The sequence below is a fragment of the Podarcis tiliguerta genome, assembly GCF_965153285.1.
Source record: "Podarcis tiliguerta genome assembly, chromosome: 17".
Classification (NCBI taxonomy): domain Eukaryota; kingdom Metazoa; phylum Chordata; class Lepidosauria; order Squamata; family Lacertidae; genus Podarcis; species Podarcis tiliguerta.
The window spans coordinates 28,699,694-28,714,547 of record NC_139550.1 but is presented as its reverse complement, the minus strand read 5'-3'; the positions used below and the strand labels follow the sequence as shown (position 1 = coordinate 28,714,547).

Genomic DNA, 14,854 nt, shown 5'->3' with positions numbered 1-14,854 from the left:
ATCGCAAAATGGAAAACACAAAATACATATCTTAATAAGAAACGAAAAAGAACAGAACAATAGCCGCCCTCCCTGTAAAGTCTTGAAATCCCCTGGTTCCAAAAGTCGATTCCAAAGTCGACTTCCAAGTCCGCCTCTGTCCACGCATCTACACGTTATAGGTCTAGGAGGGCCTTGGTGTCGACCAATAGCAACGCTCGACGTGCCTCCGGAAATGCTGGCGACAGCCCAGCGCTCTGTCTCCCTTCTGGTCCTTTTCCACTTCCGCCTCCGTGTCTCTGGCTGCGAGTCTCTGCCGGCGGCGGCGGCGGCGCAAGGGCGATGGAGCTGCTTTGGCTGGCTGAAGCGTCCGTGGCTCTGGCGGTCTCGGGGCTGGTCGTGGTGAGGGGGGACGGGGCGCGGGGTTCTAGTCCTGGAGCTTTCCCCAGCCTGGTCTTCTTTCCATCCCTCTCCATCATCCCCCTCCCAAGCAAGAGGACCTCTGAGCTCGCGCAGAGTGCCGTTCACTGACTGCCGAGTAGCCCCGTCTCATGACTGTGGCGCTTGGCATCCCCAGGCCCTGCAGCTCACGACTCCTCTTTATATGGGATTTAAGCGGCTGGAGCCTGTAAAACAGCAGTGACCCCAAAGGAGGGCTGTTTGCATTTCGCTTTGAGGGGTTTTGTTGTTGTTTGTTGTTGTTTCACAAGCATTGGATCGCAGTACAGTGGTACCTCGGGTTACATACGCTTCAGGTTACACACTCCACTAAGCCAGAAATAGTGCTTCAGGTTAAGAACTTTGCTTCAGGATAAGAACAGAAATCGGGCTCCGGCGGTGCGGTGGCAGCGGGAGGCCCCATTAGCTAAAGTGGTGCTTCAGGTTAAGAACAGTTTCAGGTTAAGAACGGACCTCCGGAACAAATTAAGTACTTAACCCAAGGTACCACTGTATTGTAGAACTGGAAGGGACCACAAGGATCATCTAGTCCTGCGATGAAAGAATCTTTCGCCCAGTTTGGGGCTCGAATCCACAGCCCTGAGATTAAGAGTCTCGTGCTCTGCCCAGTTTTGGTGTGTAAAACATTTATAATGTAAAAATTGTATTAAATGAATCAGTAAATAATATCAGGGCCACCTTCAGAATTTGATTAGAATCAGAGTTGTAGAGTCAGAAGGGACCCACGAGGGTCATATACTCCAACCCCTTGCAGTTTAGGAATCTTTCAGACCCACGACCCTCAGATTAAGGATCTCCTGCAGTAGAAGTCTATGTTTCTATGTTCAACTAGATGATACATGACAGAACTGTAGAGATGGAAGAGAACCCAAGGGCCATCTAGGCCACCCCCTACAACCCAGCAATCCTGCCCACAGCCATCCATGGGGTGGGTTCTCACCACTAGCCTTCTGGTTAGCAGCCAGACATTGACCTATTGCGCCACTGGAGACCAGTAATTGAAATGCTCCCCACCCCTTACCAATATAATCTCCTATATTTTATATTGTGCTTTGACATGCTGGTCTTATTATTTTTTGATAGCAGGCCAGATAATTCCTGCTTTTATTACTATTGTGTGGAGGAGGTCAATAGCCATGAAAAGTCTCCACAGGAATCTGAATCTGTGCCCACCTAGCCTTTATCCCAGTGTTCTTTTAATGGGAACCTGCTATAAATTAACTTCAACCTCTTTTGCTTTCTTCCTCTCCTCAATAAACCCAACTTGACTGGGCTATGAGTATATTGTAGTTTCTTCTTTCCCAACTTTTCTCTTGGCAACTGAATCTTTCCCAAATGACTGACAGGAATCTGTGCTTGCTGTCTGTAGGTAGATGCCAGTCAGCTGATTGGAGCCCTAGGATTTGAAAATGTAGCATAAAGGCTTTCTCGTTATTTCATGCAATTTAAAGGAAACAGGCCACAAAGAAAAAAATACTTAAGTTCCAGGCAGACAGCAAAGCAGGAGCTCAGAAATTGTGAGGGTCTGATCTAATTTTACACGTCGTGTCTACACCAAGTTACTTTTGTGCAATAGCAAGAGGCACTAATGCAACTGTTGTAAGAGCTCAAAAATGCTGAGTTGCAATAGCTTCTTACATATTGTGCAGAAAGCAGTTTCTTCCCCCACAAAACCCTTGCTTGCCAATTGTATTCCTTTTGATAGTGATAGGTACTTGGCTATTGCAGCTTCACCCTTCCTAATTTTAAGAGGAATTATTTTCTCTCTGCAGAATGCTATTGTGTAAATATTCTATAACTCTTAACTGGAAATCTTCTTTCCCCCCTCCCAGATTGCTGTCGTTGCCCACATAACTGCAACAAAAGTTCCAAACCTTAATCGACACGAGGATGAAAAATACTTTTTGAATGCTGAAAATGAGAAGGAACTTGTGCCCAGCATCCATGATCCCCCAACACGAGACCTTTCTGTAGTTGTGCCTTCATATAATGAGGAAGAACGGTGTAAGAATAAGTCCTAGTTTTCCTTTTGTGCATGTATAACAATTGAATGTTGTCTACCTTTTTTAATTTTACCTGTTCAGCGTTACTCAAACCAGATCTGTGGTTTTATTTCCTTCTTTTTCTTACAGTACCATCGATGCTGAATGAAGCTTTGGACTACCTAGAGAAGAGACAGGTATTTTTTAAAAAATCACATTTAATTGCAATATTTAATAACCATGAGATAAAAATATCATTTTGCTCCTGTTCTAGTCATCGTGGTAAGAGAACATATGATGCTAAGACAAATGCACAAGATCTGTGTTTCCTTTCCAGAGGCAAGATCCTGCATTCACATATGAGGTCATAGTAGTTGATGACGGCAGCAGAGATCAAACCACAAAGGTAGGAGACATATTTATGACTCGCCGATCCTAAATATATTGACAGTGCCAGCAAAAGGTAGGACATAAACAGAAGTTCATATTTTCTGTTTTCGTGATTACGATTTTGAGGGACTGACTCAAGGCAGTTTACATTTGAGGCTGCCCCTCAAGGGGATGACACTAGCTATTTATGTGCTTATATATATAAAAATCCCCATTAGATTTCTGTGAATTTGTACTTAAGGTGCCTCGAGTACAAATTCTGAGAAAATTAATAATTAAATAATAATTTGAAATGGATTAATAAAGAAATACTTGAGCTGTCTGGTTTCACCTTGATAAACGTGTCCTATTTATGCAGATATGACTAACCACAGATGTGAATTTGGTTTCCTTAAAATAACTGTTATTAGAGACTTCTCCAGGTTGCTTTGCTGCTTATAAAGGGTCACCATTTTCAAAAGATTAATACCAGCATTACACCCCTTCAAAGCTGGGCTAGTGCCATGGTCTGTGATATTGAATTTATGCCGCCTCTGTCTTTATACATGAAAAAGCTTATTTTTAAAAAAAGTAGAGGCTTTTCTTCTTCTCTTCCCTTTCACTAAACAGATACAATTATTTTCTACACCACAACATGCTCAATGCTTGGGCTATACTGCCATCCTCTTTCTTTTCTCTTTATGTCCCATCCCACATTATCAAAACACATTATTCTTGTTACGTCAATAACATAATATTTTTCATACACTTTCCTCTCTTCAAGTTCTACCAAAGGACACTTTCCCCCCTGATCGGTCTAAGAACTGAATATACAAATCCTATATATGAGCACTGATAGTAGAAGGTGTTACACAAATATCTACTTACCTATTTTATATGTTCCCAGTCGGGGAAATATAATTTTTGTTTTCAACTCTAGTGAGGATAAAATTGAACTGAAAGTGAGACATTTGGCATGGGAAAGGGAAGAGAACTCCACGTATCTGTCTAGCCTCACATTCTTTTAAGCACACTTGTGCATTGGAATATTTATTCATATTTAATGTAGGCTTTGTTGTGGAGAGCCAGTGTGGTGTAGTTGTTAAGAGCGGTAGTCTCGTAATCTGGGGAACCGGGTTCGCGTCTCCGCTCCTCCACATGCAGCTGCTGGGTGACCTTGGGCCAGTCACACTTCTTTGAAGTCTCTCAGCCCCACTCACCTCACAGAGTGTTTGTTGTGGGGGAGGAAGGGAAAGGAGAATGTTAGCTGCTTTGAGACTCCTTAAAGGGAGTGAAAGGCGGGATATCAAATCCAAACTCTTCTTCTTCTTCTTCTTCTAATATAAATGAGGAGAGAAGGAGACATTCAGTTCCTATTTGTGATTGCTGTTCTCTTATTCTGATTTGCACATGCCCTGTAGGTTGCGCTGAAGTATACCCAAAAATATGGTAGCGACAAAGTGAGAGTCCTCCCTCTGGTGAAGAATCGTGGAAAGGGGGGAGCTGTTAGAATGGTAATGAATTTATGCAGTTTTCCTTTCTGTAATATCTTAATTATTTTCTTGGTGAAAGCAAACATTTTCTTCACTGAGCATTTAGGTTAATTTTGAAATAATACTGCAAAAACCCGAGTATTGGCAAATACAGCATGCCCCCAACTTGCACATATTTAACTTTTGCACATTCAGCTTTATGCAGTTGGGGGGGGGGCATTTAAAAAGTGGGTGGGCATCTGGGGGAAAAGACCTTGGCAGTCCCATCCACCATTGAACTGAATGTAGTTTGACTGTATGCAGTTTTGGCTTTGGGTGCAATCCCAAGAGCCTAACCCCCACATAAGTTGCAGGCTTACTGTGGTCATTTTCTATGAATTTCCATATGTTAGGAGAGCCCATGGTGATCATTTTATCCTAGAGTGATCATTTTTATAAGATGGGCATGAAGTAATCTGCATCTCTGTATTTTATTACTATAATTCATTTGGTACACTATTTGTATTTATATCAAACCGTTCCTGACACGAGTCTTGGGAAGAAGCAGAACAGAAACCTGGAATTGAAAGGATATACATATAAAGGTTTCATTTCTTTGACATCTGAGCTGTTCTACATTTGATTTCTCTGCCTACCCAAAATGCTTTGAAGTATGCCGAGACCACATAACACCGGTCTTGAAAGACCTACATTGGCTCCCAGTATGTTTTCGAGCACAATTCAAAGTATTGGTGCTGACCTTTAAAGCCCTAAACGGTCTCGGTCCAGTATACCTGTAGGAGCGTCTCAACCCCATCATTCTGCCTGGACATTGAGGTCCAGTGCCGAGGACCTTCTGGCGGTTCCCTCCCTGCGAGAAGCCAAGTTACAGGGAAGCAGGCAGAGGGCCTTCTCGGTAGTGGCACCTGTGGAACGCCCTTCCACCAGATGTGAAAGAGAAAAACAACTACCAGACTTTTTGAAAACATCTGAAGGCAGCCCTGTTTAGGGAAGCTTTTCATGTTTAATAGATTATTGTATTTTAATATTCTGTTGGAAGCCATCCAAGGTGGATGGGGAAACCCAGTCAGATGGGCAGGGTATAAATAATAAATTATTGTTATTATTATATTACATTCAAAATGCAAAGAATTAGGCTAATACATGCAGGTGGAGGGGTGGCTCTGTCAAAGAGATTTGAAGTCCTGTAGTTTCACAGCATAATTTGCCGAATATGCCCTAATACAAGACTTTTGATCATTCTTACATACAGGGTGTGTTCAGTTCACGAGGGGAAAAAATACTCATGGCTGATGCTGATGGAGCCACAAAATTTGAAGACATTGAAAAAGTAGAAAAGGGTCTTGAGAGTCTGCAGCCCTGGCCTGTGAGTTTTCATTCGGTCACATTTTAATTTTATTTCCTTTCTTTTCCTTTCTGCTTCCTTCAAAAATATATTAAAATCCTGCTTTGTTTACATGTCTGTATGCCAAGGTACTTCTTATACCATAGGCAGATCTTGCTGCTTGCAGTTCTTCAGCCCCTAAAATTTTAGGTGTAATCCAGAGAAAAGTTGAACACTCTTATTTCCAACTCAAAATCAGTATGACTGAAGCACACAGCTTCTAGGAGAGATTTGTGTCTCCTTCTTCTTTCTCCATTCAGATTAGGTATCCCTGACTTACTCCCTACGACTTCAACTATTTCTTGGCGATTGCCTCTTATCTGGTTCTGTTAGACAGATCCACAGTTTTGGTCTTCTGACACAGTACCCTGTGCCCTGCCTCAGGTTCCTCATTTAGCCATTTGTCAAACTTTTCTTACCAAAACCCTGTGTTCACTAACTTCCTATTTAAGATTCTTGCTCAAGCTAAGTGCTCAGTTTTACTTCTGCTTATTCTGTAAGCGGTCACTGCTTGTAGTTATACGTCGGTGTTAGGCTTCATGATTCCATAAATTTTGAGTCTCCTTGAGTTCCCCTGTAATTAATAAGAAAATGATTTATTAGCTATATAAATATATAAAGGTAAAGGGACCCCTGACCATTAGATCCAGTCGTGGCTGACTCTGGGGTTGCGGCGCTCATCTCACTTTACTGGCCGAGGGAGCCGGCGTACAGCTTCCGGGTCATGTGGCCAGCATGACTAAGCCGCTTCTGGCGAACCAGAGCAGTGCACGGAAACGCCATTTACCTTCCCGCCAGAGTGGTACCTATTTATCTACTTGCACTTCGTGCTTTCGAACTGCTAGGTTGGCAGGGCAGGGGAATTTGCAGGGCAAGTCGCGGGGATGCGAACCGCCAACCCACAGCGCCACCTGCGTCCCTTATATAAATATATAAGGTACCCCTGCCCGTACGGGCCAGTCGTGTCCTACTCTAGCGTTGCGTGCTCATCTCGCTCTAGAGGCCATGAGCCAGCACCGTCCAAAGACACTTCCGGGTCACATGGCCAGTGTGACGAAGCTGCAGCTGGCGAGCCAGCACCAGTGCAGCACACAGAAACGCCGTTTACCTTCCCACTATAAAGTGGTACCTATTTATCTCCTTGCACTTAAGAGTGCTTTCGAACTGCTAGGTGGGCAGGAGCTGGGACCGAACGACGGGAGCTCGCCCCGCCACGGGGATTCAAACCACTGACCATACGATCGGCAAGTCCTAGGCACTGAGGTTTTACCCACAGCGCCACCCGCGTTGCCTTATAAATATATAAGCACACCTATATGTTTATATACACATTTTACAGTAGCCCCACACTATAGATTTTGTAGTTGGCATCTGTCTGTCTTGAGAGACAGTGGAGTGTGCCTCTGGGGGTGAAGTCAGACCACTGTGTTAGCAGCACTGAAGTCTCCTCCCCCGGGGTGCAAGCCTGGGCAGTATGTATGGAGGTCCTGAGCTGTGCAGATGACAAGACCCCGCTATTGGCCCCACTGATGGGGTCCAAAGGAAAGCTGAGCAATACGTTTGGCACCAGCTTGGCTGTGGAAGTTGCCAGGAAGGAGGTGTACAAGGCGCCATCTAGCTGTCTTAGGGACCCCAATCCAAATTTGTGTAGGGGTTTTTTTACTCAGCCTTTTCTTCTCCCGAAGATACAGTGGTACCTCGGGTTACAGACGCTTCAGGTTACAGACTCTGCTAACCCAGAAATAGTACCTTGGGTTAAGAACTTTGCTTCAGGATGAGAACAGAAATCATGCAGTGGCGGCAGCGGGAGGCCCCATTAGCTAAAGTGGTGCTTCAGGTTAAGAACAGTTTCAGGTTAAGAACGGACCTCCAGAATGAATTAAGTTCTTAACCTGAGGTATACCACTGTATACAGAAAGACAACAGAGGTTTAGGATCAGAGTTTTCCTTCACCAAGATGGGCTCCTTTCCAGTGTTGACAAGCCCCACCTGCCCTTCACTTCCCTCTACATCACATGCAGAAACCACCTTCTTGACTGCTGGACCCACTATTGGTCTCGTTCTATGTTATGTTAATTGGTAACCCCATGATTGCATGAATCTTGGTGTCACAACTATCCCTTACCAGCAATGGGCATGGTTGAGGTATCAGCTGAATGCGTTCATAGGTATTCCTTGCCGCAGAGGCATGGTTTGGTGTATGTTTCTTAACTGTTAATGTATTTTTTTTTCCCTTTTAGGACCAGATGGCTATTGCCTGTGGCTCTAGAGCTCACTTGGAGCAAGACTCCATAGCACAGGTAAACTTCCATTTGCTAGTTCTTTGGCTGGTGGTCCTTTGCAGTCAGAAGAAGTGGAGTACATGCCTTCCTACGCTCAGCTTCTAGCCCCCTGTAACTTCCGTGATTTAAAAATAATAATAATATGAGATTAGACAAGACCTTCCCCTCCCTGGGAGCTGCAAGGGTTTTTTTTGGGGGGGGGGAGTAGAGGCTAGTCCTCCAGATGAAGACTGTCTAGGTAGACCATCAGAACTTGTTGACTTCCCACGGCCTTGCTTCCTTTTGATTGCCTGTATCTTCAGCAACAGCAGTCTGAAACTATGCACATGAGAACACTTGGGGACTTGGAAAAACTAGCTGAAATTGGCTTTAGTTTAGTGCTTGGTTCTGCTAGTTGCAGGGTTGTATTTGTCCATTTTAAATTATTCTAGTGTTTTATTAGAACAATGGCTTGTACAGTGGTACCTCGGGTTACATACGCTTCAGGTTACAGACTCTGCTAACCCAGAAATAGTACCTCGGGTTAAGAACTTTGCTTCAGGATGAGGACAGAAATCGTGCGGCGGTGGCGGGGTAGCAGCGGGAGGCCCCATTAGCTAAAGTGGTGCTTCAGGTTAAGAACAGTTTCAGGTTAAGAAAGGACCTCCAGAACGAATTAAGTACGTAACCAGAGGTACCACTGTACTCGTAAGCAGCAGCTATCAGTGAAAGATAAGTTGGCAAAACTTTCACATGCACCCTTTGAGTAAAGAACACTTAAAAAGTTGGATATAATATATTCAGAAGCGTTACCGCAGGTCGATATTGTACCAGCACTTCTATTTGTACATGTTGAAACTATAATGGATTCTGTGTTGTCATTTCTTTTAAAACTTAAGTCACAAAAAAATGTATAGGCATTATGAACATTGACATTATAAAGTGACTGGACATACTGAGCTAGTTCCTGTGCTGTCTTACCTTTTCTGCAGCGGTCTTATTTCCGTACACTTCTCATGTATGGATTCCACTTTCTAGTATGGTTCCTCTGTGTTAAGGAAATCAAAGACACCCAGTGTGGTTTCAAACTATTAACCCGAGAGGCAGCTACCCGGACTTTTTCATTCCTTCACATAGAGCGCTGGTAGGTATCACCATCAGTCTTATTTGATTGGAAACGGCAGTTGGAGCTAGTAATATATGCATTTTCAAGAGCTTAGTGCGTGCTGTGCAATGTTATTGCTGGGATCTCGAGTCCCCTTTTCAGGCACATGCCACAGCTTTTGCACATTTAGTGGGATTTCTTACTTTTGTAATCTGTGAAGTTCCTTATCAATGGGCTATTTATGGAGATATAATGTGATGTCCAATGTTAGTCATATTTTGATTTCTGTGCATTGTGTGTTGTAACTGCTAGTAATTCACCCTGTTATAAAGTCCCTCTTTCTAAAAATCCCATCACGCCATCAATCAATTGAATATTTCTGAGATATTAGACGAGGCAAGGAGAGTACCACAAAAGTAGCAAATATTTGCCTAGGCTGACTTGAATGTAATGTAAGCAAGACCAAAAAAAGGCTTATATCCATGCAGGCGACTGCAAATTGGAATAGGTCTGCACTGCCTTTATTTTATTGGCAATTGTCCCTCTTTTAACACACCTATAAATACTAGCTTCTTTATAAAGGAAGAGGAAGAAGAAAGGCCGATATGCCAAAATGCTTTTTCAGTTTTTTTTATTTCACAAGAGAGAAAATAGCAAGTTGCAACATGTATACCTATATCAGTTTTATTCCAGTTCTTTGTTATGCTCAGAAGGTGGTTCAGTAATACAAGCATAAAAAATATGTGATTTCATCACAGTACTGAGCATTCATTCTGTTCTCTTGCAGGGCATTTGATGTGGAACTTCTGTATATAGCTCAGTGCTTTAAAATACCAATAGCAGAGGTCGCTGTCAACTGGACAGAAATTGAAGGTCAGTCAGTCGTCAACACTTTTCTGTCGATAGGGATTATTCTAGAAAGAAGTTAGGCCAATTCCCCAGGAGACTGGACATTCCCCTTTAATGCCAGAATATTAAATATGGTCTCCACAAAACCCATATGGGGCAGTTACCAAAAAATGAAGGTCGCTGCCTCCATTCAATGCTTGTTTTGTATGCTCTCTCCTGCCCCTTAACCTCTTATTAGGATTTATACTTCATGTTAATACATTCCATGTACCTGTGGAAAACTGCAGACTCAGCCAGAATCCCTGAGTAGTGTCTTCTCTATGACAGCGTACAGTCACCTCACAGCGGGTGGAGCAGTGGCTGCAGAGCGTTCACTATTCCCCATGTATCCATGCATATTATTATTTACAGTGGTACCCCGCAAGACGAATGCCTCGGAAGACGAAAAACTCGCTAGACTAAAGAGTTTTTCGTTTTCTGAGGTGCTTCACAAGACGGATTTTCCTAAGGGCTTGCTTCGCTAGACGAAACAGCCCTGCCTCTCCTGTCATGGTGACGGTCACTGCACGCACGCACGCTCGCTTCCCCGCTCCTCCGGCTCCCTCCCACCTTCCAGCTGACGGCCGACCTTCCGGCTGCCTCGCGCCGCTGCCCACCGCCCTCGCGCGCTCCTCTCAGAGAGCCGTTGCAGCCAGAGTCGCGCTCCTGAGCCCCGCCGCCCTCCAGCAGCCGCGTCGCGCGGTGGCCACAAGGCGCGGGTGAGTCCGAGGTACCGGCTGCGGCAGCTGCCCTGCTTCTCCCCGCCCCCCCCCCCCCCGCCGTTGTCAGTGTTTAAATGCAGTGGTGCTTCGCAAGACGAAAAAACTCGCTCAACGAAAAAACTCGCGGAACGAATTAATTTCGTCTTGCGAGGCACCACTGTATTATTATCCTTTATTGAATTTATATACCGCCCTATATAAAAGTTGGTCATCTTTGTTTGGGTCAGTGCATACACACACACGCACACACACGCACACACACACACATTCTTATTGTCTCCTTTGACATCTTCTGGCCATAAAAAGCAACTAACACTTATATGTCTATTTAACAGCTTACATTTTTTTTCTGTATTTAATCACCATAGGTTCAAAGTTGGTTCCAGTCTGGAGTTGGTTGCAGATGGGCAGGGACCTTCTTTTTATACGACTGCGATATCTGACTGGTGCCTGGCAGCTTCAAACAAGAAAAGTTAATTAGGTTATTTATACTTACCAAATGGGTTGTTTGATACAAAAACCACAGCGAATTATTTCTACAGTATGAAATAAGGAAAAAGCCGGGACTATTCTTCCTTACTGTTGTTCTGTGCTGCGCCTATTTTTTTAAAAATTGCCAAGAATGTGGATGTCCTCTATAATAAGCCTTTTCAAGTGTTGGGTGTGGTTTTTTTAAGTTTTGCAACTGGGAATCAATCTTTTTATTTTTGTATCAGCATTTTCCATTCTCACAAATTATTATTTCACAAAATGTACAGCAGAAATTAATACGTGCTAAAAAATCCCATGGACTACTTTTTTATTCTAAAGTCTGCCATTGCAGTTAGCCAAAGCATTGTTCTTTGTATATTAATGTACAAGATGTCAGTTTCAGTGGGGAAAACCTTGTGTATGAGATGTCTTCAGTACCCGCAGCACACCACTTAATTTGGGCGTCTCTTTCTGTACTTGAACTGGTCACTGGCATTTTAGAATGGCACCATCCATTTCTAGAATTGCCAAGGATGATGTAGACGTTTTTACATTAATTGGGGGGAGTTCTGCACAAATTTCATTTGCTCATTGAATTCAGCAGCATGTATTCTTCTAAATGTACACTTGTGAGCTAGAATGGATTTCCAGTAAACCCAAGGAGTTCAGAAGACAAGGAAATGTTTGTGTGACAGGCATCAGTTTTCTACAGTAATTTTTATCATGTTAAAATTCCACCAAATTGTCAAGGCATAATCTTTAAATTATGGAACATTAAAGATAAAATGGTGCTGTCAAAGTGTCTGAGGATCACTGAGGTCTCCACTACCACCATCACAGGTCTGACAGCTTATGAGGGCTTGCAAAGAACAAACCAGAATACACAGATACATTTGAACAAATAGAACATTTTATTTTAAGCCTAATTCCCCCTGCCCAGCATCATATTTCTATACCATTATTTTGATACCAGCTTATCCTCATGGAAAAGCAAAAGGTTAACTGACATTCCCAATCAATATTTTCATTTCTCATGTTAGTACAGTGGTACCTTGGTTTAAGAACAGTCCTGTTTACAAACAGTTCGGTTTACGAACCCCTTAAAACCGGAAGTAGTGTCCTGGTTTGCGAACTTTACCTTGGTCTTAAGAACAGAATCCAAACGGTGGAAGGGCACCGGCGGTGGGAGGCCTCATTAGGGAAAGCGGATCTCAGTTTAAGAACGGTTTCAGTTTAGGAACAGAATTCCCGAACAGATTTAAGTTCGTAAGCCAAGGTACCACTGTATTTTAGTCTCTTAAAAACTGGCTGCTGGATTAACAGAGAATCACTATGCAATCCTAGGCATGTTTTTTTTTTAAAGTTAAGGACCCCTGACAGTTAAGTCCAGTCACAGATGACTCTGGGGTTGCTGCACTCATCTCGCTTTACTGGCCGAGGGAGCTGATGTTTGTCTGCAGACAGTTTTTCCAGGTCATGTGGCCAGCATGACTAAACCACTTCTGGCGAACCAGAGCAGTGCACGGAAACGCCGTTTGCCTTCCCGCCAGAGTGGTACCTATTTATCTACTTGCACTTTGACATGCTTTCGAACTGCTAGGTTGGCAGCAGCTGGGACAGAGCAACGGGAGCTCACCCCGTTGCGTGGATTCGAACCTCTGACCTTCCAACCTGCGAGCCCAAGGCTCAGTGGTTTACACCACAGCCAGTGGCAGAGGAACCCTCTCCAGCACCCAGGGCGGCGCAGCCCGTATGGACTGCGCATGTGCGGCATCCCATACGGATGCCGTGCAAGCAGCATCCTGTATGGACTGCGCATGTGTGGTGACCATATGAGTTGCTGCACATGCACAGTCCATACGGGCTGCCACTCGCGCGCAGCAGCCGTACGGGCTTCCGCTTCCACGGCGACTGTACGGACTGCGCACAGGCGGCAGCCCATACAGTCGCCATGCAAGAGGCAACCCATACGGACGCGGCAAGAGTGGCGCCCATAGGGACTGCGCATGCCCTCTGCCGCTCCACAGCTAGCGCTGAGCAAGCATACCTCTCAGCTGCCCAAACCACAATGCTTCACAAACGCCTACCTAAGAAGTGAGATTAAGTGTTCTGGACCCTAACCGATACTGAAAAAACCCACTGAGGCACTAGATCTTGACGTGGCACAAGAAGAAAAAATGAATTAAAAGCATAATTAGTACGCCAAAATAGCCAGCCCTCGGGATTGACGACCAGTAGAACCTTGAGTGTTGCATCTGTGGCCTGAAAGGACTACCTAGACAGTTTTAATAATTATAATTTTATTATTTACACCTTGCCATCTGGCTGGTTTGCCCCAGCCACTCTTTTAAGAGCTTATTTACTCTCTTTGTTGGGGGTGGGGGGAGACTTTATACCTCATGCTAATCTCTCTCACAGACATTGAGTGTGCACATACAAGTATTGAGTCTAAACCTAAAGTTGATGCCCCACCATGAGATGACAAAATTAATTGCCTTCTATAACTACAGAAAAGCTTAACGAAAGGAATAAAGGGGACCTGGAGCATGAAAGAAGTTGCATAATGATCCTACAAGACTTTACTGCAGAGACTGTGTGTGTGAACACAGTTTTCAAAACTGTTACATAGCGACTTTGAGATGCAGGGATCAAAATATCAACATTTGCCCTCATAAATTAAATTGACAGCATGTCTCAGAAAGCCAATACACCTTTTAATCCTAAAGCTAAAATTCTGTGGGCGGAAGAACAAGGTAGGGTGAATGGAGACCTGCACCTTTGCTTAACAAATCCAAAAAGTGTGAACCGTGTGTGTGTGAGTGTAGTAGCATCCCATAGGAACCTATTGCTCTGTTTCTTTGTGTGTCTAGTGTCTATAGGCGCATTCCATAGGATCCTATTTTTGTGTGTGAACGCGCACGCGTTTGTGCATGGAATTTTACACCCACCCACACACCACATATGATGATGATGTTGTTGTTTAGTCGTGTCCGGCTCTTCATGACCCCATGGACCAGAGCACGCCAGGCACTCCTGTCTTCCACTGCCTCCAGCAGTTTGGTCAAACTCATGTTGGTAGCTTCGAGAACACTGTCCAACCATCTCGTCCTCTGTCGTCCCCTTCTCCTGGTGCCCTCCATCTTTCCCAACATCAGGGTCTTTTCCAGGGAGTCTTCTCTTCTCATGAGGTGGCCAAAGTATTGGAGTCTCAGCTTCAGGATCTGTCCTTCCAGTGAGCACTCAGGGCTGATTTCCTTCAGAATGGATAGGTTTGACCTTCTTGCAGTCCATGGGATTCTCAAGAGTCTCCTCCAGCACCATAATTCAAAAGCATCAATTCTTCGGTGATCAGCCTTCTTTATGGTCCAGCTCTCACTTCCATACATCACTACTGGGAAAACCATAGCTTTAACTACGGACCTTTGTTGGCAAGGTGATGTCTCTGCTTTTTAAGATGCTGTCTAGGTTTGTCATTGCTTTTCTCCCAAGACACACCACATACAGTGGTACCTCGGGTTAAGTACTTAATTAGGAGGTCCGTTCTTAACCTGAAACTGTTCTTAACCTGAAGCACCACTTTAGCTAATGGGGCCTCCCGCCGCCGCGCGATTTCTGTTCTCATCCTGAAGCAAAGTTCTTAACCTGAAGCACTATTTCTGGGTTAGCGGAGTCTATAACCTGAAGCGTATGTAACCCGAGGTACCATACCACTGTATAGGAGTATTTTATTCCAGTAGTTGC

The 14,854-nt window shown here is 44.2% G+C and overlaps 1 protein-coding gene across 1 annotated transcript; it reads left to right on the top strand.

Moving 5' to 3' along the window:
* Window positions 1-199: 199 nt before the first annotated feature.
* Window positions 200-11,912, top strand: ALG5 (ALG5 dolichyl-phosphate beta-glucosyltransferase). The gene is given in 11 exon segments (XM_083420776.1): window positions 200-278; window positions 281-381; window positions 2,271-2,442; window positions 2,571-2,617; window positions 2,758-2,826; window positions 4,211-4,303; window positions 5,535-5,648; window positions 7,907-7,966; window positions 8,920-9,071; window positions 9,820-9,905; window positions 11,011-11,912. Coding segments are annotated over 11 exon segments (1,071 nt in total). The 5' UTR covers window positions 200-214; the 3' UTR covers window positions 11,124-11,912.
* The last annotated feature ends 2,942 nt before the right edge of the window (window positions 11,913-14,854 follow it).